The sequence below is a fragment of the Sus scrofa genome, chromosome 1 (genome assembly GCF_000003025.6).
Source record: "Sus scrofa isolate TJ Tabasco breed Duroc chromosome 1, Sscrofa11.1, whole genome shotgun sequence".
Taxonomy (NCBI): Eukaryota; Metazoa; Chordata; class Mammalia; order Artiodactyla; family Suidae; genus Sus; species Sus scrofa.
The window spans coordinates 144,234,663-144,257,427 of record NC_010443.5 but is presented as its reverse complement, the minus strand read 5'-3'; the positions used below and the strand labels follow the sequence as shown (position 1 = coordinate 144,257,427).

The window sequence follows — 22,765 nt, the reverse complement described above, 5'->3', positions numbered from 1 at the left end:
TCAGTTAACAAATCTGGTCTTGGCAGGGTCTGGGTTCCCTGGGGTGCCACATTTTGTGCCACACCCCCTTTCTCAGCCTTTCTGAGCTACACTTACTGTTTCTGACTTGGCCATGGTGTCATCAGATATAGGGTTGGGAGTTATCCCTGATTAGCCTCCTATGACTACACTGCCATGTCTTTTTTAGCATGTCTGTGATCTAAGTGCTTTGGGGTGCAAACCCCGTGACTGCCATCTCCATACTGTTCTGTTTCTATGTCTCATGCTCAGCAATGCAGTCTTCTTCCTGAGCAGAAGATGCTTCTAAAAGCTCTCCCACGGAACCCTGAACTTCGTGGGGAATGTCATGTGACTACCTGATTTTGTCGGATGTGTCTTGAGCCTCTGGCACAGGCAGGGAACCATGGAGGTGCCCCAGGAGCTTAAGGACAGAAGATGCAGCGAGGCTGACGCCCTGCCTCAGTCAAAGCAATTCAATCCCAGCTGCACATGGGGTGGGCCCCCTCCCCCTGCCACCACCTCTTTAGCTCCCTCCCTGCCTGTCCTATAGATGCTGCCATCCACCCCCTCTGTTCCTACACAAGAACCCCTTCCCTTGCCATCCACCAGAGCTGCTCAGGGCTTCCCTGATGTCCCAGCCCTCAGCATCCTCTGGGCTCCTTGCCCCCTTGATGGCCCATCTCTGTTCCTCTCTCATCGACATCCTCAACTCAGGTCCTTCACCTTCTGCTGGTCTTCCTTCAGGGCTCCCATCCCTGTCACAGACCCCGCTGCACACTAAGAACACCCACGTATCTCCACGTTCCACCCTGCCTGGTTGGCTCAGTTCCCAAAGCTCCCCTCAAAGTGCCAGGGCCTCTCCAATCATCACCCACACTGAAGCCTGTCCCCAGGAAGGCTGACTAGGACTCATGGGCTAGGTGGGGGTCTCTGCTGAGCATCCAGCCCCTCCTCGCTGGATGGAGAGTCCCTGTGTCTGCCTCCCTTTAGAAGACTCCTGGCACAGGCTTATGTTGCTTTCAGTCCACACCCCCCACCCCAGTGCCTGGCACATCGCAAGTGCAATTTGCACAGGCTGTGTAGGAGGGAACACGGTTGCCAGCCAGCCCGGAAATCAGGAGTGGGAGTTATGTTCAGAAACTCCAGTTTAGGAAGGGAATCTCTGATGGCATTTGGAACTAGTGAGAGACTGGTGGTCTGGAGCCCAGTTCATCTGCCTGGAAAGTGGGGTTCTCAGTTCATTTTCAATTTGAAACTGCGTGTGAGAAAATCAGGGCAGCCCTTGGAGATGTATGGCTGCCACCCTGTCCCCCAAGATCAGAGACTCCAGAGCAGAAAGGGGCTAAGGATGCCCCAAGAAGATGGGGGAACCATCCCACCCCCAAAATTCCTGCAGTCAGGAGGGGTCACCTGAGAAAGGCCTGCAGGGAGGGGAGAGCCTGAGGGCACCTGGGAAGATGCCCCCGCCCACTTGTCAGCCCCATCCCATCAGGTCTTGCCCAGGCCACACCCCTCCTTGGTGTCCTCCAGATGGGACATCATCCTGCTCACCGGTGTCCCCATCCCTGCTCAGCACAGCCCACACTGTGTGCAGAGCCTCCCCCCTTCTGCAAGAATTTCCAGGGACCTAAATCCTCATCATCATCCTTAGGGCAAGTGCTCCCTGCCCCTCACCACCCATCAACAGATACTGATCCAATCAACTCTGCCCCCACAGCCCCAGGTACATATCCAAATGTTCCAGAACCAGGAGCTGGTGCAGCAGAGTGGAGAGTGGGGTCCAGGCTTTCTGACTCTGGCATCTCTGCTTTTTTTTTTTTGCATTTTAGAGCCACATTTGTGGCACACAGAGGTTTCCAGGCCATAGGTCCGATCAGAGACGCAACCACTGGTGACACCACAGCCACAGCAATGCGGAATCTGAGTCAAGCAGTATCTGCAACCTACACCACAGTTCACAGCAATGCCAGATCCCCAACTCACTGAGCAAGGCCAGGGATGGAACCCGCATCCTCATGGACCCTAGTCAGGCTCATCAACCACTGAGCCATGAAGGGAGCTCTAGCATCCCTGTTCTTAACCACTATGTCCTGCTCTCTCCCAAACAATAAAGACTCTTTTAGAAACCCTGCTTTAACCAAATTTTAAAAGCACTGATGCAATCCCATATTCCTGCCAGATGAACTGTTCCATGAAAATAACATCCACCTCTGGTCATGTCCTCAAAAAGCTTCATAAAATTCCAGTAAGGAAATTGTGCTGACTCCGCAAACAGGCTCAGAGAAATCAAATTTGAGAGCTCGAGCAGACACTGCAAGGGGCTTAGGACACCAAAGCCGAGATTTCGTTTTGCAGGGTGGTCCGTGGAATTAGTGACAGCAAGTCATCAGTCCCCATCCAGCCCTAGGAGGGCAAGAGGCTGCCTAGGGGCAGAGGAGCCAGGGAATCCATCAGCAAAGGGAAGTCCAGGACTGATTCCTAGGCGAGCAGAGGGGAGGCAGCGGCTGCAGAATTGGGGTAGGGCTGCTGGAGGAAAGAGGCCAGCTGTACTCCAAAGAGGCCTGAGGGAGGACAGTCTCCTGTTCCATCCTCTCCTGCCCCCTCCCCAAAACCTTGTCCTCAGCACCTGCCCATGACTCTTTCTCCAGCTGTATCCTACCTGTGGGCCAGGTATGGCAGACTGCTCCCACCTGGGCACCAACCATCCCAAGATTTCTCTTCTCAGCCTCTCAGGGCCTCTCTGGGTCTGGTCTCTCATTAAAAAGCAGGTGCTTATACCTGCCCTATATGCTGTTGAACAGGGCACACAGTGCTTCGCCCTGCACTGCCCCCCCAGGCAAGTCAAGGTTGCCCATGCCCCTAACATCACCCCCTGCCACTTGGTGTCAGCCTTCCTGCCACAACTTCCAGAGGTCCTTTAGGAAGCAAGGCTCTCTGCTGAATGCCAAACTTCAAAGCAAAGGCACGGGTAGAAGGAGCCACGCTCAACACTGGCGTGTGTGATGTGGCCTCAGGGCTGGATCACACCTCCCCCCTGCCTGCTGTATTAAGCTGACTGTGAGGCACTGACCTTTCTGTTTTTCTATTGTCAGAGGGCTCTTCCTAGAAAGTGCTGGCTGGGCTGATAATAAACAGAAGTCACGAAAACCCCAAAGAATCAAAACACACATTTGGTTTGCCCTCCAGACTGTGAAGCTTTCCACATGGTGGTCACGTAAATCCAACACCCGCCGACTCCACAACAGTTAACATCCCAATGTGTATCCAGCCCGCAGGGCAGCCCTAGAAATCCCCAAGGCCCAAAGGAGTAAGTCTCTGAAAGGAGAAGTTCAGGCACAGAGCAGAGGACCTGATCTCATGGTGGACGTCACCAGCGAGTCCTTGCCAAGCACAGATGCATAGCAATCACCCAGGACCACGAGGACCTGTCATCCTGGGCACCCCTGCAGACTCAGGGAACCACAGTCTTTGGTGCTGGACAAACAGGCTCTCACAGCACCGGCACCCCCTCAGGGCTAGGGAGCACCCCCTTTCACAGGAAGTGCACTGAGGACTTGCCGAGTCTCCTAAGTCCTCGCTGGAACTGTGACACCAGCCCAGGTAGGGTCATTCCTCCACACTCACTGCCTCGCTGCCAAATGGCAAAGGACTCGAGACAGGTGCAGAGATGTCCATTCAATCTGGATATTCAATACAAAACTGGCTGGACACAACTCATGTATTCTCTGATTGCTATACATTAAAAAAGCTCAAAAAACAATATTTCAGGTCAACAGAATTCAATAAAATAAAGAAAAACTCCCCATGAATACTCTCTACTTGCTGTATTTGATCTCCGGCCTGAGCCCTCATGAGATCAGACCATTCTGACCATTTTACAGACCAGGGATCTTGTGTTCACTGGTTACCTCACTGGTGCCATGACACATGCACTGCGAAAAACAGCATCAAGCCTAGTGATACCAAGCAAACAGACGACAGAGCAGAGATGGTCACCATCCAGGAGGTATCCTGCCCAGTTCAGCCACACTCACCCCCTCATCCCCCTCACTGAGTTCGCATCAGGGCCATGGTCATGGGTGCAAGCACTGGCACAACAAACTGTTCACCCCTTTTTACTAACCCCACACAAGTCTCAACTGCCTCACCTGTCACATAGGAAAAACCCTAGTCCCTACCTCTTCCAGTTGCTCTAAGATTCACCAAGATCATACAAGGAAAGCCCTAGCACCATGTCACCCAGCCCAGTCACCCCCCCATATCAGCATCACCTCCACTATCAACCACGGACTTCCCGCAAATGGCAAAACCAGAAATCTGAAATCCTCAGGAGTTATGGGTCCCACTGGTGACAAACAGGACAGCTTTCCATCATCATCCTTTTGGGTTGATGGTGATCATTCTGAGGTTGAGCCATAAAGGGACCAGTCTTGGGATGCCACACATTCTGGCTTCCCAACCCCAGATGTGCACCTTCACCTGGTATTTTCCTGCTTGGAGGGAAAAGGGCTGGAGGCTCCAGACTGTTTGGGAGACTGGGCGGAGCAGGGCTGGGTGTGCTTGGTGCTGGGAAGTCTGGGAGTCTGGGATGAAGGGAGCACACATGCGAGCATGGAGGGGATCTCTGAGAAGATCCAATACCATCAACTCCCCTTGTTTGTGGCAGTTACATTCAATAAAGTTGTTGTGAACAATGAATGAGTGAACCCTGGACCCTGTTCCTAGGGGAAATGCAGGGGGAGGTTCCTGCCAGCTTCAGGTCACCACGTTTTTTTAATTTTGTTTTTTGCCCATGCCCATGGCATGTGAAAGTTCCCAGGCCAGGGACTGTACCCTCACCACAGCAACAACCTGAGCCACTGCAATGGGAATGCCAAATCCTTAATCCACTGAGCCACCAGAGAACTCCCGGTTACCACATTTTCATCAACCAATCAATATGTAAACTTGTCCTTTGTATGTTTCTTTTTCTTTTCTTTTTACAGCCACACCTGGGGCACAACAAAGTTCCCAGGCCAGGGATCACCAGAGCTGCAGCTGTACCTTACCCCCACAGCCATGGCAACACAGGATCCAAACTGCATCTGTGACCTACGCTGTAGCCTGTAGCAATGCAGGATCCTTAACCCACTGAATGAAGCCAGGGATTGAATCCACATCCTCACAGAGACAACACTGGGGTCCTTAACCTGCTGAGCCACAACAGGAACCCTCTATGGATGTTTCTACTTAAATTCACCTTATTTAATGTGTACTACTTACAAATAATTAATTACTTTCAGTATTCCTTTACAATAAAACAGTAGCTGGGATGAGTTTAACATTTTCCTGATCCTGGATAATAGGACCATCAATTTCTCTGGCCTTCAGCCTCACATGCATTTTAACTGGTGGTCATCTCAGAAATCCACAAAGTCAGCCACTTTTCCACCATTCCATCACACACTAGAGATGTTACTTTGGCACTTTGGGGGGCAGCCCCATGTGCAAAATTTCTTCTTCCTTTGTCTGGAGGTACCATACTGTTGCCTCATTAACACAGAACTCATGGCCAACACCTCTGTAACTTTCGTGTTTTCTCCAAAAGGCACAGTGCAGCCTTCTTGTGCTTAGAAAACTAGCCAGTACCCCAGCACTGAAGTCGGGGGTCATTTTTAACACCAGAAAAAAAGCACAAAAATGCAAAAGACCAGACACTAGGGCTATGGCAAGGACTCTTGCTTACAGGATGAGCCCAAGCAAGAAGGCGAGAGAGGCTCCTTATTCAAAGTCGGCCGGGAACCAACTCATTGAATGACTTATCTGTTGTGCCTATCTGCACACATCTGCAAAGGACTGTGAAAGTGCCAAGGGTGTTGACCTCAAGGTTACAGATAAGTTCTAGCAAGTAGGCAAGTTCAGAAGTATGGAACCCATGAATAATAAGGACCTTTGATTATAGAACACCTCTAAGGGGATGTTTTGGGAAATCCTGAAAGGAAGTCTGTCTCTCTGATGGAAAAATACTTTTTTTTTTAATTTTGTTTATTGTTATTTCCCCAACACAATTTTTTTTTCTACTGCACAGCATGGTAACCCAGTTACACATACATGTATACATTCTTTTTTCTGCCATTATCATGCTTCATCATAAGTGACTAGATATAGTTCTCAGTGCTACACAGAAGGATCTCATTGCATTCCAAAAGCAATAGTTTGCATCTATTAACCCCAAGCTCCCAATCCATACCTCTCCCTCTCCCTCCTCCTTGGCAACCATAAGTCTATTCTCCAAGTCCATGATTTTCTTTTCTGTGGAAAGGTTCATTTGTGCTGTATATTAGATACCAGGTATGAGTGATATCATATGGTATTTGTCTTTCTCTTTCTGACTTACTTCACTCAGGATGAAAGTATCTAGTTCCATCCATGTTGCTGCAAATAGCATTATTTTGTTTTTTTATGACTGAGTAGTATTCCATTGTGTATACATACCACATCTTCCTAACCCAATCATCTGTCAATGGACATTTGGGTTGTTTCCATGTCTTGGCTATTGTGAATAGTGCTGCAATGAACATGCGTGTGCATGTGTCTTTTTTAAGGAAAGTTTTGTCCGGATATATGCCCAAGAGTGGGATTGCTGAGTCATATGGTAGTTCTATGTATAGTTTTCTAAGGTACCTCCATACTGTTCTCCATAGTGGCTGTACCAGCTTACATTCCCACCAAGAGTGCAGGAGGGTTCCCTTTTCTCCACACCCCCTCCAGCATTTTTTATTTTTGGACTTATTAATGATAGCCATTCTGATTGGTGTGAGGTGGTATCTCATGGTAGTTTTGATTTGCATTTCTCTAATAATCAGGGATGTTGAGCATTTTTTCATGTGCTTATTGGCCATCTGTATCTGATGGAAAAATTCTTAATGGTGGAATCCCACAAGGCCAAAGGGAAAATTTTTTTTTTGCCCAAATTTTCCAAAATTTCCTCAATAAATATGCATTGAGCTGAAAAAACGTTTTCCCCTAAAATGCATACGCACACACAGACACACACAGACACACACACACACACACACACACATACACACACACAGATCTCCTTTGGTCCCCACGATCACACTGTGTCTTCCTGCAATGTGAATCCACCTCTTTCAGATTCTCTGAGACCCACCTTCCCCTGTACAGACTCCTCGGTCCTCTCCAAGCTGCGTGGGGGCAGCTTTACCTGAAAATTGGAGCATTTTTGAAAGAAAAGTGGCTGAAGAAAAACATCTGCAGCAAAAAGTAACATCCGTGATGACTAAAAAACTGCTAGGAAATGGAAAAGCATCAAGACACCAAAAGATAAAGGGCACCCAACCACCCACCAAGCATTCATAAAAGGAGATACACCATCAGACAAGAAGATACTGGGAGACAGTCAGCATTCACAGGCTGCATGGTAATCTATCCTCAGGTAACAAACCCAAAAGAGTAAAACATGCTTCATGCAGAGATGTCTGTGCAGTCTCATGTACAAAAGAAAATGACACATGCAACCTGTATGCCGGATGGCAGAGAAAGTACAGACAAATAAATTAGATGGTCTATTGTCCAAACATTTAAATAAAGGTTGGTAAAAATGATCATGAAAATTTCATGACAACGCAGAGCAACATTTACAATATGTCAGATTTTTAAAAGCTGGACAGCAGATTCACATCTGGACTTGTGACAGCTACAAACATTGTTTATGCTCAGTATCAGCATCTGAGAAAGTGGGAACCACAGTCCCATTCTAACTCTATTGTAATATTGTTGTCCATGCAGCGATGAAGTAAAGCACTTTTTGGTACCTTGGAGGGGTGGTTTTTGGCCATGCCCACAGCATACTGAAGTTCCTGGGCTAGGGATCAAATTGAGCCATAGCAGTGACAACTCCAGATCTTTAACCCAAGAAGCCATGGGAGAATTCCACTATTCAGTACTCTTGAAAACATCTGTGACATAATTTGTCAAGCTTGAAATGAGTGAAAGACAGTAAAAGAAAGTGTATGCACTTTTCTTCTGACAGAAGTCCTCCAAGCATCACTTCTCAAACCTACATGCGGCATTTTGTTGAAATGTAGCCTTGGAATCAGCAATCCCAGGGCAGAGCTTTCCAGTGCTACTGGGCCATGGATCACACATTACAAAGACACATTCTAGGAGTTCCCCTCGTGGCGCAGTGGTTAACGAATCCGACTAGGAACCATGAGGTTGCGGGTTCGGTCCCTGCCCTTGCTCAGTGGGTTAACGATCCGGCGTTGCCGTGAGCTGTGGTGTAGGTTGCAGACGTGGCTCGGATCCTGCGTTGCTGTGGCTCTGGCGTAGGCCAGTGGCTACAGCTCTGATTAGACCCCTAGCCTGGGAACCTCCATATGCCGCGGGAGCGGCCCAAAGAAATAGCAAAAAGACAAAAAAAAAAAACAAAAAAAAAAACAAAGACACATTCTAAGCATTGAGGTGGCCTATGTCTCCCATTTCTCCCTTAGGTGATTTCCACTGCAGCCTTAACTACGTGGACGGCACTAGAGAGGCCAGCATGGGACCTTGGCTGCCCATACAGCCTGGCTATCCTCAGGGGAGAATGGGATTCCTTTCAGAAAGGCAGGATGTGGTCTGAAACAAGGAATCACCAAAGTCTCCAGGGAACTTCCTTCATACACACACACACACACACACACACACACACACACACACCATTGCTTTCAAGATGGTTCCTATCACCAGTGGCTCTATTTGGTCAAATAGAATGACTGAGTGAATAAAGCTGAAAAAGCTACGATAACTAACCAGTGTAAACGAGCCTTTTCAAGGTCTTGGAGAAGTGCATTTGCTTCAAGGAGACACTCTATTTGGAGAGAAGGACTTGCCCTTCCATCCAATGGCATATTTCTAAAGAAAAAACTTCCTCCTGCGCCCCCCATCTCCACCTGCCCTATGAAACCACCACCACCACCCACTCAGCCACCCCCCAGCCCTCCAACTCAAATTGGCATCTGGGTGCCAATTAGCTAAAAAATGCAAATCAAAACTAAAATGAGGTATCACCTCATACCACTCAGAATGGCCATCATCAAATATAGATGCATAAATTCTCAACAAAATTTTAGCCAACCAAATCCAACAACATATAAAAAAGATCATACACAAAGACCAAGTAGGATTCATCCCAGGTTCACAAGGATGGTTCAACATACGCAAATCAATCAATGTCATATACCACATCAACAAAACAAGTCAAAAATCACACAATCTTCTCAATAGATGCAGCAAAAGCATTTGGCAAAATCCAGCATCCATTTATGATAAAAACCCTTACCAAAGTGGGTATAAAGGGAACATACCTGAACATAATAAAAACCATTTATAACAAACCCACAGCAAATATAATAATCAATGGAGAAAAGCTGAAAGCCTTCCCACTAAAATCTAGAATAAGACAAGGATGCCCACTCTCACCACTTTTACTCGACATAGTTTTGGAAGGCCTAGCCACAGCAATCAGACAAACAAAAGAAATAAAAAGTACCCAAATTGGAAGAGAAGAGGTAAAATTGTCACTCTGTGCAGGTTACGTGATACTATATATAGGAAACCCAAAGGACTCCACACAAAAGCTGCTGCAACTGATGAACAAATTCACCAAAGTAGCAGGATATAAGATTAACATTCAGAAATTGGTTGCATTTCTGTATAATAACAATGAAATATTAGAAAAAGGAATATAAAAATATAATACCTTTTAAAATTGCACCCCCAAAAATTAAGTACCTAGGAATAAACCTGACCAAGGATGTGAAAGACTTACATGCTGAGAACTATAAAACATTAATCAAGGAAATTAAAGAGGATTCAAAGAAATGGAAAGATATTCCATGCTCCTGGGTTGGAAGAATTAATGTTGTAAAAATGGCCATACTACCCAAAGCAATCTACAGATTCAGTGCAATCCCTATCAAATGACCCATGACATTTTTCACAGAACTACAAAAAAAATCTGAAAATTTATATGGAACCATAAAAGACCCAGAATTGTCAAAGCAAACCTTAGGAACAAAAACCAAGCGGGAGGCATAACTCTCCCAGACTTCAGACAATATCACAAAGCTACAGTAATCCAGACAATGTGGTACTGGTACCAAAACAGACATACAGACCAATGGAACAGAATAGAGAACACAGAAATAAACCCAGACACCTATGGTCAATTAATCTTTGACAAAGGAGGCAAGAATATAAAATGGGGGAGTTCCCTTCATGGTGCAGTGGAAACAAATCCAACTAGGAACCAACCATGAGGTTGTGGGTTCGATCCCTGGCCTCACTCAGTAGATTAACGATCCGGCATTGCTGTGAGCTATGGTGTAGGTCACAGACACGGCTTGGATTCCGCATTGCTGTGGCTGTGGTGCAGGCCGGTAGCTACAGCTCTGATTCAACCCCTATCCCAGGAACCTCCATATGCTGTGGGTGAGGTCCTAAAAAGACCGAAAAGAAGAATATAAAATGGGGAAAAGACAATCTTTTCGGTAAGTGGTACTGGGAAAACTGGACAGCTGCATGTAAATCAATGAAACTGGAACACACCCTCACACCACGCACAAAAATAAACTCAAAATTGCTTAAAGACTTAAACATAAGACAAGACACCATCAAACTCCTAGAAGAGAACATAGGCAAAACATTCTCTGACATCAACCAAAGAAACGTTTTCTCAGGTCAGTCTCCCAATGCAACAGAAATAAAAGCAAAAATAAACCAATTAGACCTAATCAAATTGGCAAACTTTTGCACAGCAAAGAAAACCATAAAAAAAAAGACAACCTATGGAATAAGAGAAAATAGTTTCAAATGATGCAATTAACAAGTTAATTAATTAATCCCTAAAATATACAAACAACTTATACAACTCAACAACAACAACAACAACAAAAAATCAATAGAAAAATGGGCAAAAGACTTGAATAGGCATTTCTCCAAAGAAGATATACAGATGGCCAATAAGCACATGAAAAAATGCTCAACATCACTGATTATTAGAGAAATGCAAATCAAAACTAGTATGACATACCACCTCATACCTGTCAGAATGGCCATCATTAATGAGTCAACAAATAACAAGCACTGGAGAGGGTGTGGAGAAAAGGGTATGCTCCTATACTTTTGGTGGGAACATAAATTGATACAACCACTATGGAAAAAAGTATAGAGGTACCTCAGAAAACTAAATCTAGAAGTACCATATGACCTAGCAATCCCATTCTTGGGCATATATCCAGACAAAACTTTCTTTGAAAAAGATACATGTACCCATATGTCCATTGCAACACTGTACACAATAGCCAAGACATGGAAACAACCCAAATGTCCATCAACAGATGATTGGATTAAGAAGATGTGGTGTATATACACAATTGAATACTACTCAGCCATAAAAAAGAACAAAGTAATGTCATTTGAAGCAACATGGATGAAACTAGAGATTCTCACACTAAGTGAAGTCAGAAGGAGAAAGACAAATACCATATGATATCACTTATATCTGAAATCTAATATAAAGTACAAATGAACTTTTCCACAGAAAAGAAACTCATGGACTTGGAGAACAGACTTGTGATTGCCACAGGGGAGGGGGAGGGAGTGAGATGGACTCGGAGTCTGGGGTTAATAGATGCAAACTATTGCATTTGGAGTGGATAAGCAATGAGATCCTGCTGTATAGCATGGGGAAACTATAAAAACCATAAAGTAAAAAAAAAAAATGGCCATATCAAAAATTCTACAAACACTAAATGCTGTGGAGGGTGTGGAAAAAAGGGAGCCCTCCTACAGTGTGGATGAGCATGTACATTGGTGCAGCTGCTATGGAGAATAGTATGGAGGTTCCTTAAAAAACTAGAAATAGAATTACCATATGATCCGGCACAATCCCACTGCTGGCTATATTATATACACAGACAAAGCTATAAGTCAAAAAGATACATACACCTCTGTGTTCACAGCATCACTATTTACAATAGCCAAAACATGGAAACAAATGTCCACTGAGAGAGGATGGATAAAGAAGATGCGGTACATATATATGGAATGGCATACTACTCAGCCATAAAAGAATGAAATAATGACGTTGGCAGCAACATGGATGCAACTAGAGATTATCATACTAAATGAAGTAAGTCAGGCAGAGAAGGACAAATATCTTATGATATCACTTGTATGTGGAATATAAAAAATGATACATAAGAACTTATTTACAAAACAGAAACAGGCTGACAGACATAGAGAACAAACTTATGGTTACCAAAGGAGAAAGGGCAGGAGGGATAAATTAGGAGTTTGAGATTAACAGATACACACTACTATATATAAAACAGATAACCAATAAGGACCTACTATATAACACAGGGAACTATACTCAATATCTTGTAATACACTATAATGGAAAAGAATATGTAATCAAACTATAATGGAGAAGAAGAAATATATTCTTCTCATATAACTATAATGGAATACGTGTGTGTGTGTGTGTATGTATGTGTGTGTGTGTGTGTATGTATATATATATATATATATATAATGACACTTTGCCATATACCCGAAACTAATACAACATTATAGATGCAAATTGAAACAATATTTCAATTTAAAAATAAATTTTAAAAAACTGGTTGGAGTAAAGCACATCAGATCTTGTCCACTCCCTCTACACTCTAAAAGTAATTTTCTCTTGACCAGAACTGTGTCAGAATATCATTTGTCAAACGAGGCACAGCACGTCACCCGCCCTGTGTTGTCCACATGGACCTTCAGCCATGGCCTTGCTGGGTGATGACTCCAGCTCTGTTGAGACAGCAGAAGGACAGTAGGACTTTGGCCTAAAGCCAAGCCCTTGCATGCAGAGCCACCTGCTTGTGGGAGGGCTTCTCCCCCTATCCACTAGTGCAACAGCAGTTTCTTCAAACCCTAAAGCTCCCAGTGCATGCAGAACTGGCTTGAATGACAGGAATACCCTGAAAGTGAAGTCAACTACAATCTTTAACAAAAACAAAAGGTATCCAATATAAGTCCTGGAAATCTAACAGGGAGTCAACAGGACTTACTGCCCAAATATAAGCTCTTGCTATATATATTTTTCAAATGCATGAACTCTTCTGGGAAAAAATTAATTAAGGCTTTTAAAAATACAAAAGCAGTTTATTTTCATTTGTCCACAGAATTAGCCAACTTGAAATTCCTTTGCATGTGTCTAATATTCACATCTTCTTAATATATACACGTAGAGTTTTGAAAAGACAGCTTTTCGAAAGTATTTATTAGAAAACACACTATAATTAAAAGAATATATAGTTATGTTTAAATCCATTTGCCCCATTAGCATGCATTTCCTCTCCAAGACTGTCAAACCTTCAAATAATTATCTCTAAAGTGGTTATTTACAGCTAATCGCTCATCATGCCAAGGCCCCCAGGCTTTCAAAGAACTGTCACCCCACATAATCACCCCTGTGAAATGCACTCAGGTCCCTGTCCCTGACCAAAGCTGTGTGCACTTGCCAGTGATCCCACATCCTTGCCGATGTCCTGCTGGCCTGAAGAAGCCACCTGGTGAGGGGCGACAGTCACAGGGATCACCCCCACAGGAGCATATCCACAGCAAGCAGGCTAAGGACCTCTTCTGGATGGGCTGGTGTGTCTCCTGGGAGCCCTAGTTGCCAATCGGCCTTCAAGGAGATTTCCTTGGCACCTACTAAATGCATCTGATGAGTGAGAGTGAGTGGCAGAAATCCATATATAATTGAATGAATGGAGAACTAAGCACGGGTTCTAATCTCCAGGGACTCTAATCCTTTGCTCCCTGGGTCCCTCCATTCCCTTCCCCTGGTTGCAGCCCGAATCCTACCTGCTCTTGGGGCCACTTTGGTCTCTCCTCTGGAGTCCTGGTCTTGGTCTTGAAGCTTCTCTGGGGATCTCCAGGGTGCTTGGCCTCAGGAGGGAGGTTCAGAGACTTGGGCCGCCCCTCGTGTCTGCTGGGGCCGAGGCTGGCCTCGCCGGGAGGGCAGGCCTCCGCCGAGTCCCCAGGCCCTGGCTCCGGTGCCCGCACCAGCGTGTGCTCTGGGCTGGCCTCACCGGCGCTGGTGATGCTTGTCATACTCAAGCTCATTTTGATCTCAGCCACGATCTGGTCGATGTCCTCCTCCTGGTCCTCCAGGTCCCCGTCCCCACGCCTAGGGCGGTAGGGGGATGCGCTGCCTGCGTTCCCATTGGCCTCAGTGGGGTAGTAGTCCGGGTAGCCCTCCTCGCTGGGGCAGTAGTGGACACCCTCTTCCTGGTCCTGGGCCTCCAGGCCAGAGGGCTCGTCCTCTGGGATGGGGAGGTGGCTGCCCCGGTAGTCCGGGCTGCCCTCGTCCTCACAGTCGGGCGGGTGTGGGCCCGCCGGGTCCGTCCACTCCTCCACCGCCTCCTGGCACTCATCAGTCTCCAGGCCAGACGCACTGTGCGCCAGGCAGCCCTCACCGTTGCAGTCCATGCCCTCCAGGTAGCTGTCGTCCTCGGGGCAGTAGCGGATGTAGTAGGTGATGCCCTCCTCCTCCTCGGGGAGGCCCTCATCGTAGTCCTCCTCCTCCGAGGTGTTGTTCACATAGTCGGAGCTGGAGTCCCCATCGGGGCTGTGGTCGGGGCAGCCCGGCTCTGTGGGCACCGGGCTCTCGGGCCGCAGGGTTGCCAGCTCCAAGCCCTGGGGCGTGTACTCCTCTGGGGGCAGCTCCACACCCTCAGCCTCCGGCTCGGGGCTCGGCCTCACCCTGTGGTCTAGCATGCTGCTCGCTGTGCTCTGACGCTTCCGGTGGGCCATGGTGGGTGATCACGCAGCCATCATCACCAGGAGGCAGCCACTGTCAGGGGAAGGGGGAAAGAACAGTCAGAACCCCAGCACTGCCACCCACAGATCACGTGGGGCAGCAGGTGGGGCCCCACAGGTGTTCACTCCAGAGAGATGATGAATGGAAGCACGTTTGTTCAAATAACATGCTGCCCCACCCCTGCCAAAGAGATAAGAGCACATGCAGCAGTGGAGGAAAAGGAGCCCCAGAATTCTCCACAGCTACATATATATGTGTTCTTTTCAGGTTCTTTTCCATTATAGGCTATTTCAAGGTATTGAGTATCTTCCCTGTGCTGTACAGTAGGTCTTATTTTTAGTGGTCTGTATATTTTAATCCCATACTCCTATTATTATCTATCCCCCCTTTCCTCTTTGGTAATAGTAAGTTTGTTTTCTCTGTCTGTGACTCTATTTCCACTTTGTAACTAAGTTCATTTGTATTATTTTTTTAGATTCCACATATAAGTGATATGATATTTGTCTTTGTCTGACTTACTTCACTTAGGATGATCATCTCTAGGTCCATTCATGTTGTGCAAATGGCATTATTTCCTTTTTATGGTTGAGTAGTATTCCATTGTATGTACGTATCAGATATTTATCTGTTCCTCTGTTGATGGACATTCAGGTTGTTTTCATGTCTTGACTATTGTGGATAGTGCTGCTATAAACATAGGGGTGCATGTATCTTTTCAAATTATAGTTTTGTCCAAAGTAATCTATAATTTAAGGCTATCTCAGTCAAAATCTCAGTAGAATACTGGGGAAACTTTGACCAATAATTCTTAAGTTTCTTTAGAAGAACAAATGGGTGAAAATAGCTGGGAGAGACCTACAAAATGAGAATATGAGAACTTATTTTATCAGGCATTTAAATATACTCTAAAGTCATAGTAATTAAAATGGCATGATAGGGCCGCTGGACAGATAAAAATGGTATAGACAAGAAAGTCCAGAAATAGACCTATGTTTATTAAGAATTTAGTCTAGGGGAGTTCCCATCGTGGCGCAGTGGCTAACGAATCCGACTAGGAACCATGAGGTTGCGGGTTCGGTCCCTGCCCTTGCTCAGTGGGTTAACAATCCGGCGTTGCCGTGAGCTGTGGTGTAGGTCGCAGACGCGGCTCGGATCCCGCGTTGCTGTGGCTCTGGCATAGGCCGGTGGCTACAGCTCCGATTCAACCCCTAGCCTGGGAACCTCCATATGCCGTGGGAGCGGCCCAAGAAATAGCAACAACAACAACAAAAGACAAAAAGACAAAAAAAAAAAAAAAAAAAAAAAAAAATTTAGTCTATAACATGTAGGGTGACCAGCCATCCACATTTGCTGGGACTGAACCCAGTTTCCAGAACACAGAACTTTTAGTGCTTAAACCAGAATAGCTGGTCACCCAAAGGCATGTGAAAATGAAGGGTATTGGGATATTTGGGTGAACTAGTGGTTCTCAAACTCTGTGGCCCATGGGAATCACCTGGGGAATCTTACAAGTACTCAAGCATGACATTCCAAGTTCATTGGTAAGAGCTGTGACCTGGCATCAAGGTTTTTAATGTGTAGCAAAGTTTGAAAACCACTGAGGTGACCACGTGGGAGAAAACTAAGCTGCTTCCTACCTTACACATGTATGCTTTTCCGATGGGCTAAATATTTAAGTATAAAGAATAAAGGATTCCAGATGGTGGCCAGATTTGCCTGCTTCAAGGGGAGATGGCTGGCCTCTCACAGGAAACCTGCAGTCCTTGGAGTTGGGGGTGGGGTGCTGCTCACAGGCCCAGGGAGTGTCAGAGAGAACACTTATTTCCTGCGGCTCCAGGTGAAAAGCACATTGTCCCTTGAAGTAAGCAGATTTGGCTAAGGACAACTCATCATTGGGTCTTTTCACTGAAGAAATATCTCCCCATTTATGTAATGGGGGTCCTCAACAGGTCCATGGATTTCTTCACGGTTGCAGACATATCATACTAAGTTTATTCCAAGATATATTGTTTTTTGTGGCCATGGTGAATGGATTTTCTCTCCTGTCATATATATCTGGCTATTGTTGGCATATTAAAAAAACTATACTGATCTTGTAAAAGTCTGCATTTAAATTCCAATAGTTTTAGTTGATAATTTTATTTTCTTTTCCAGCCTTTTGTCTAACTTCACTGCCCTTCCACAGTTAATTGACAGTGATGCAAAGAGGCATCCTTGACTTACTCGCAATAGTAATGAAAATGGCTTTACTTTTTACCAGGGCTGGTCCAGGGTGAGGCAGGCAGGCATGACACTCACCCGGAGCACAAAATTTAACAGGGTACCCCCCAAAAAAGAAATCCCTCAGGAATCAAAATAGATATTATTTTAATGCAATACTTTTAAACTAATCAAAACTAATGCAAAAAAATCCATGATGAACAAAATATCAAAGTTTTAAAAAAGACAAGATCAATACAATAAAGTGTTACTGATTTTTTCTTTTTACCCCAGGCTCCAATAGGGATTCTGTGAATGATGTTTTAAAAAAGTTTTCCCAGAGTTCCTGTCATGGCGCAGAGGAAACGAATCTGACTAGGAACCACGAGGTTGCGGGTTCGATCCCTGGCCTTGCTCAGTGGGTTAAGGATCCCATGTTGCTGTGAGCTGTGGTATAGGTCAAAGATGCAGCTTGGATCCTGCGTTGCTGTGGCTCTGGCGTAGGCCGGCAGCTACAGCCTCCAATTAGACCCCTAGCCTGGGAACCTCCATATGCCGAGGGTGCAGCCCTAAAAAGACAAAAAAAAAAAAAAGTTTTCCCCATTAAATAAATGATACAATGCAGTGTTGGCTTTTCCAAAGTTTGATGATGCAAGCTGTGGTCTCTTTTGTGGATACAAATGGGAGGACATATAGTGGCTACCCTGGAGAGTAGCCGTGTCTTTGAAGTGTCTGCAGAATTGCATCTAACCTACTTGGGCACTTTTGGTATAAAAGAAAGAGTCTCCTACTACAGGTGAAGACAGAAGGTCTCTGTTTAAATTCAGACCTCCATTTACTGTCAGGCTTTGGGCAAGATATTTAAGGGAGAGATGGCTTTCCCCTCCTAAGAAATTGCCTGCAGGGCTTGAAGTGGGTTAAATTGAGGAGTGCCTATGCTGGCCTCAACTCCATGAATGCTTTTTTTTCCCCCTGACCATATATAGGGAGTTGAGAAACATTTTAAGCGAGATTTGAAAGGAGAGAATGCAGTAGAAACTATTAAGCATGATTTTAATGGCTACATAATATTTCCTCGCCCTATTTCCCAGCTGAACACATGCATTGCATATTATTTTCCTATAATAAATAATGGCTTGATGTTATCCAAGGATATTCTCTAGGTCTTCCCCCCATCCACCCTACCCCCTCCCAGAGCTTTTACCCAGGACTCTTTAAAACTTTTTTTTTTTTTCAATACAACCTCCAGGTCCTCAGAAAAGGCCCTGAGAGTGGCCAGGAGAGCATCCACCATGGCCATGGCAGGCTCTGTGAACTGTAAGCAAACATATTGAGGTCCTTTGCTTCTGATTAATCATATTAAAGCTAAATCCTTCACAACAGACCACCTGGAAAGCAATTCAAATATACAGGAGAAGCATGACTCCTTGCTACACATCCAAGGAAATGAGGCCCAGCGTCAATTACTGCTAGAACAGTCCCTGAATCAATGGAAAAGGCACATCACTTTCCTCCTGAACCATCCTAATGAGATGTGGCAAATAAAGGCTCATTGTCAACAATAAAGAACTTGCTGTCCTTATTCTAAGCCACATTTTTCTTTTGCGTGAGAAAACAGCAGTAGCTGCCTCTTAGGGACCACAATACTGGCTGGGTGAAAAAGCTACCATGCAACAAGATAGGGACTCAGCTAAATTGCTACTTCCCCAATCTTGCTCCCAGCTTGGTTTCACACGTTGTAAAGATAATCATCATTTACTCCTTCCAAATATAACACTGTTGCTTTGACCACCCACAACACGGGTTTAAACTGGAGTCCTGGAGTATACCTGTATAATCAGCTCAAGCATCCCAGACAAGAAGCCTTGAATAAGCCAAGATCATAGACAACCAGGAGCTCTGAAATTGATTGATCTTCAGAATTATACATTAATTAATAAATTCATCTTCGGAAAATCAGGCTGACGTCCAACACTGTCACCCGAGACCCTACAAGCTCACTGAAAAATGGCAGTAAACGAGGGCAAAATGTTGAGCACACACCAAACCTCCAGGAGCCCGATCCCAGTTAAGCCAATGTTAGCACATTCACAAGACTAAAATATTCACGAAGAGTTTATCGACTAAAGTGTGCTGTTGTAATTCATTCACAACCAAATAAACACAGAATAAACAGTGAAGAAATACATTAAAATCCAAGCAAGGGGTTGCCTTTGAGGGATGGGACAATGTTATTCACTTCTCTCCTTTCTTCATTTCTGACACAGCATTTCTATAGACAAGGAATATATAAAAAGACAAGTGCCATGGAGTGTAAGCCCTCTGCAGCCACACTTGTTGGCTGGCATTTCTTCAGAGAAAGGACGGGGGTCTTAGTATCCCCTTAAAGTGTTCAAGGCCGGGACGGGGGCTGATTTGTACCACTTGGGCTTTCAATATGCCAGGGTATCTGCCCACCACATTTTATTCTCAGAATGAGCAACATGGGTGATCCATCCCTTAAATACAATTTTAAATGCTGTCGTCAGCCCTTTAACAATAGCAAGCCTCCAGGAGCTGGTATTTTCAATATCCCACAAAGTAACCTATACCCGTCACCAGGGGTTCATGATGTGACATATAACAACATTGCAGCCAAGCTACTTCTGAGATGGCAGGTGTTTGCTGTTATTAGTTATTCCTAACAGTGAAAAGTTGATTCTCTCCCAGAAGAGCTGCTAGAAATAGCAGTGGCTTCCCCAAGCCAGCCTGTTCCTATTCACCTTTAGGAAGAAAGCAAAGGTTCAGATAAGAAGGCAATTAAACAACACTGATCTTTGTCTCAATATACTCGAGATCAGGAGCCCAGCCTTTGCATATGCCAAAGCCTTGTGCTAAGAGGGACAATGACAAATGCCCTTTACCAGCTCCAACTTGGAGACAAGGAAATTGGCTACCTCTAGAGAAGGTAGTCATAAGGCTCCAGGGAAAACAGATTTCTTTCTGCTGGCTATCCTGCTAATTTCAAATTTTTCTTGTTACTTCCAAGTACATGTATCATTGAAAAGATTTAAAATAAACTATATTGGGAGTTCCTGTTGTGGCACAGTGGAAACAAACCCAACTAGTATCCATGAGTACATGAGTTCCATCCCTGGCCTCGCTCAGTGGGCCAAGGATCTGGCATTGCCATGAGCTATGGTGTAGGTTGCAGATGCAGATCAAATATGGTGTTGCTATAGCTGTGGTGTAGGCCAGCAGCTATAGCTCTGATTCGACCCCTAGCCTGGTAACTTCTATACGCCACAGGTGTGGCCCTAAAAAGGGAAAAAACAACAACAACTATATTGGAATTCCTGCCATGGCACAGTGGGTTAAGAATCCAATTGCAGCAGCTTGGGTCACTGTGGGGGGGAGGGTTCAATCCCCAGCCCAGCACAGTGGGTTAAAGGATCCAGCATTGCTACAGCTGTGATGCAGGTAACAGCTACAGATCAGATTCAGTTCCTGGCCCAGGAACTTCCATAAGCCATGGTTGCAGGCATGAAATATAATAAAATAAATAAATAAATAAAATAAACTACATCTGTGTTGTGGGTTTATCTGTGTCCCTCCCAAATTCATACGTTGAATTTCTAACCCCCAGGATCTCAGAATGTGACCTTGTTTGGAAATAGGGTTGTTGAAGATATAATTAGTAAAGCTAAGCCATATGGTAGGCCCTAATTCAATATGACTGATATCCTTGTAATAAGGAAAAATTTGGAGACAGACACACACAGGGAAAAGGAACACCTTGTGAAGATGAAGGCAGAGGTCCACAAGGTAGGGAACCAAAGAATGCCAACACCAGAAGCTGTGGCAGAGACACAAGGAAGACTTTCCCTGAAGGAACCAGTCCTAATCTCAGACTTCAGGCCTCTGGAACTGTTGGTGGGAATGTAAATTACTACCATCACCATGGAAAACAGTATGGAGGCACCTCAGAAAACTAAACATAGAACTACCCTATAACCTAGCAATCCCACTCTTGGGCATATATCTGGACAAAACTTTCCTTGAAAAAGATACATGTATGTTCACTGCAGCAGTATTCACAATAGCCAAGACATGGAAACATCCTAAATATATATTGACAGATGAATGGACTAAGAAGATGTGGTATATATACACAATGGAATACTACTCAGCCATAAAAAAGAACAAAATAATGCCATTTGCAGCAACATGGATGGAACCAGAGATTCTCATACTAAGTGAAGTTAAGTACCACATGATATCACTTATATCTGAAATCTAATATATGACACAAGTGAACATTTCCAGAGAACAGAAACTCATGACTTAGAGAAGAGACTTGTAATTGCCATAGGGGGAAAGGAAGGGGAGGGGAGAGGGAGGGGGAGGGAGAGGGAGTCTGGGGTTAATAATAGATGCAAACTATTACATTTTGAATAGATAAACAATGAGATCCTGCTGTCTAGCACAGGGAACTATATCTAGTCACTTATGATGGAACATGATGGAGATTAATGTGAGAAAGAATGTATATATATATATGTGTGTGTGTGTGTGTGTGTGTGTGACTGAGTCACTATGCTGTACGGTAGAAATTGACAACACTATAAATCAACTATAATGGAAACAATAAAAATCATTTAAAAAAATAAAAAAATGTTCAGGAGAATTGAAATAGGAAAATTCAGGTTCTCCAATTCTTCTTGAATGAGTTTTGATAGTTATTTCAAGAAATTGGTCCAATTCTTAAGACTGATGTTTAGATGGATGAAACCTTTCTTCTTTCCTAATATAAGCATTTAATGTTATATTCTCTGTAAGCACAGTTTTGGCAGCATCTCACAAATTTTAATATATTACATTTTCACTTTCATCATGTTAAAAATATTTAATTTCCCTTGAGCCTTCTGTGTGTGTGTGTGTGTGTGTGTGTGTGTGTGTGTTTGGGGGCCACACCCATGGAATGGGGAAGTTCCCAGGTCAGGGATCAAACCTGTGCCATAGCAGCAACCTGAGTTGCAGCAGTGACAACACTGTATCCTTAAGCTGCTGAGTCACAAGATAACTCCTTTGAGGCTTCTTCTTTGACCCACTGATTATTTAGAAATATGTTGTTTAATTTCTAAATATTTGGGAATTTTCCCAAATATCTTCCTATCAGCAATTTCTTGTTCAACTATATTATGGTCAAAGAACATATTTTGCAGGATTTTGATTCTTTTAAATTGTTAATGTTTGTTCTATGGCCTAGATCATGGTCTATCTTGGTGATGGCTCCATGTCCACTTGAAAACGAATGTGTATTTTGCTATTGTGAGGTAGAGTGTTCTAAAAATGCCCACTAGGACACATTTGTTGGTAGTGTTATTCATATTTTCTGTATCTTTGCACCTTTTTTATCTACTTGTTTACTAGTTACTGAGACAGTAATGGTGAAGTTTCCAATTATGGATTCATCCATTTTTCTTTTTTAACTTCTATCAGTTTTTGCTTTATGTACCTACGAGTTCTATTGTTAGGAGCATACAGGTTTATGATTTTTATTTCCTCTTGTTGAACTAAGCCTTATACCATGTATAGTGTCTCAATTTATCCCTGGTAATTTTTCTTGTTCTAAGGCAGACTTTCTCTAATATTAAAATAACCGCTCCAAATTTCTTTAGTGTTTGAATGGTATATCTTTTACCATTATTTTATTTATAATAT

The 22,765-nt window shown here is 44.4% G+C and overlaps 1 protein-coding gene across 1 annotated transcript in view; it reads right to left on the bottom strand.

Annotated features, from left to right (window-relative positions):
• APBA2 (amyloid beta precursor protein binding family A member 2) overlaps positions 1-22,765 on the bottom strand; it is a 132,007-nt gene that overhangs the window by 57,727 nt on the left and 51,515 nt on the right. The window contains 1 exon segment of the mRNA XM_021098805.1: positions 13,906-14,896. Coding sequence (XP_020954464.1) covers positions 13,906-14,856 — 951 coding nt within the window. The 5' untranslated portion in view covers positions 14,857-14,896.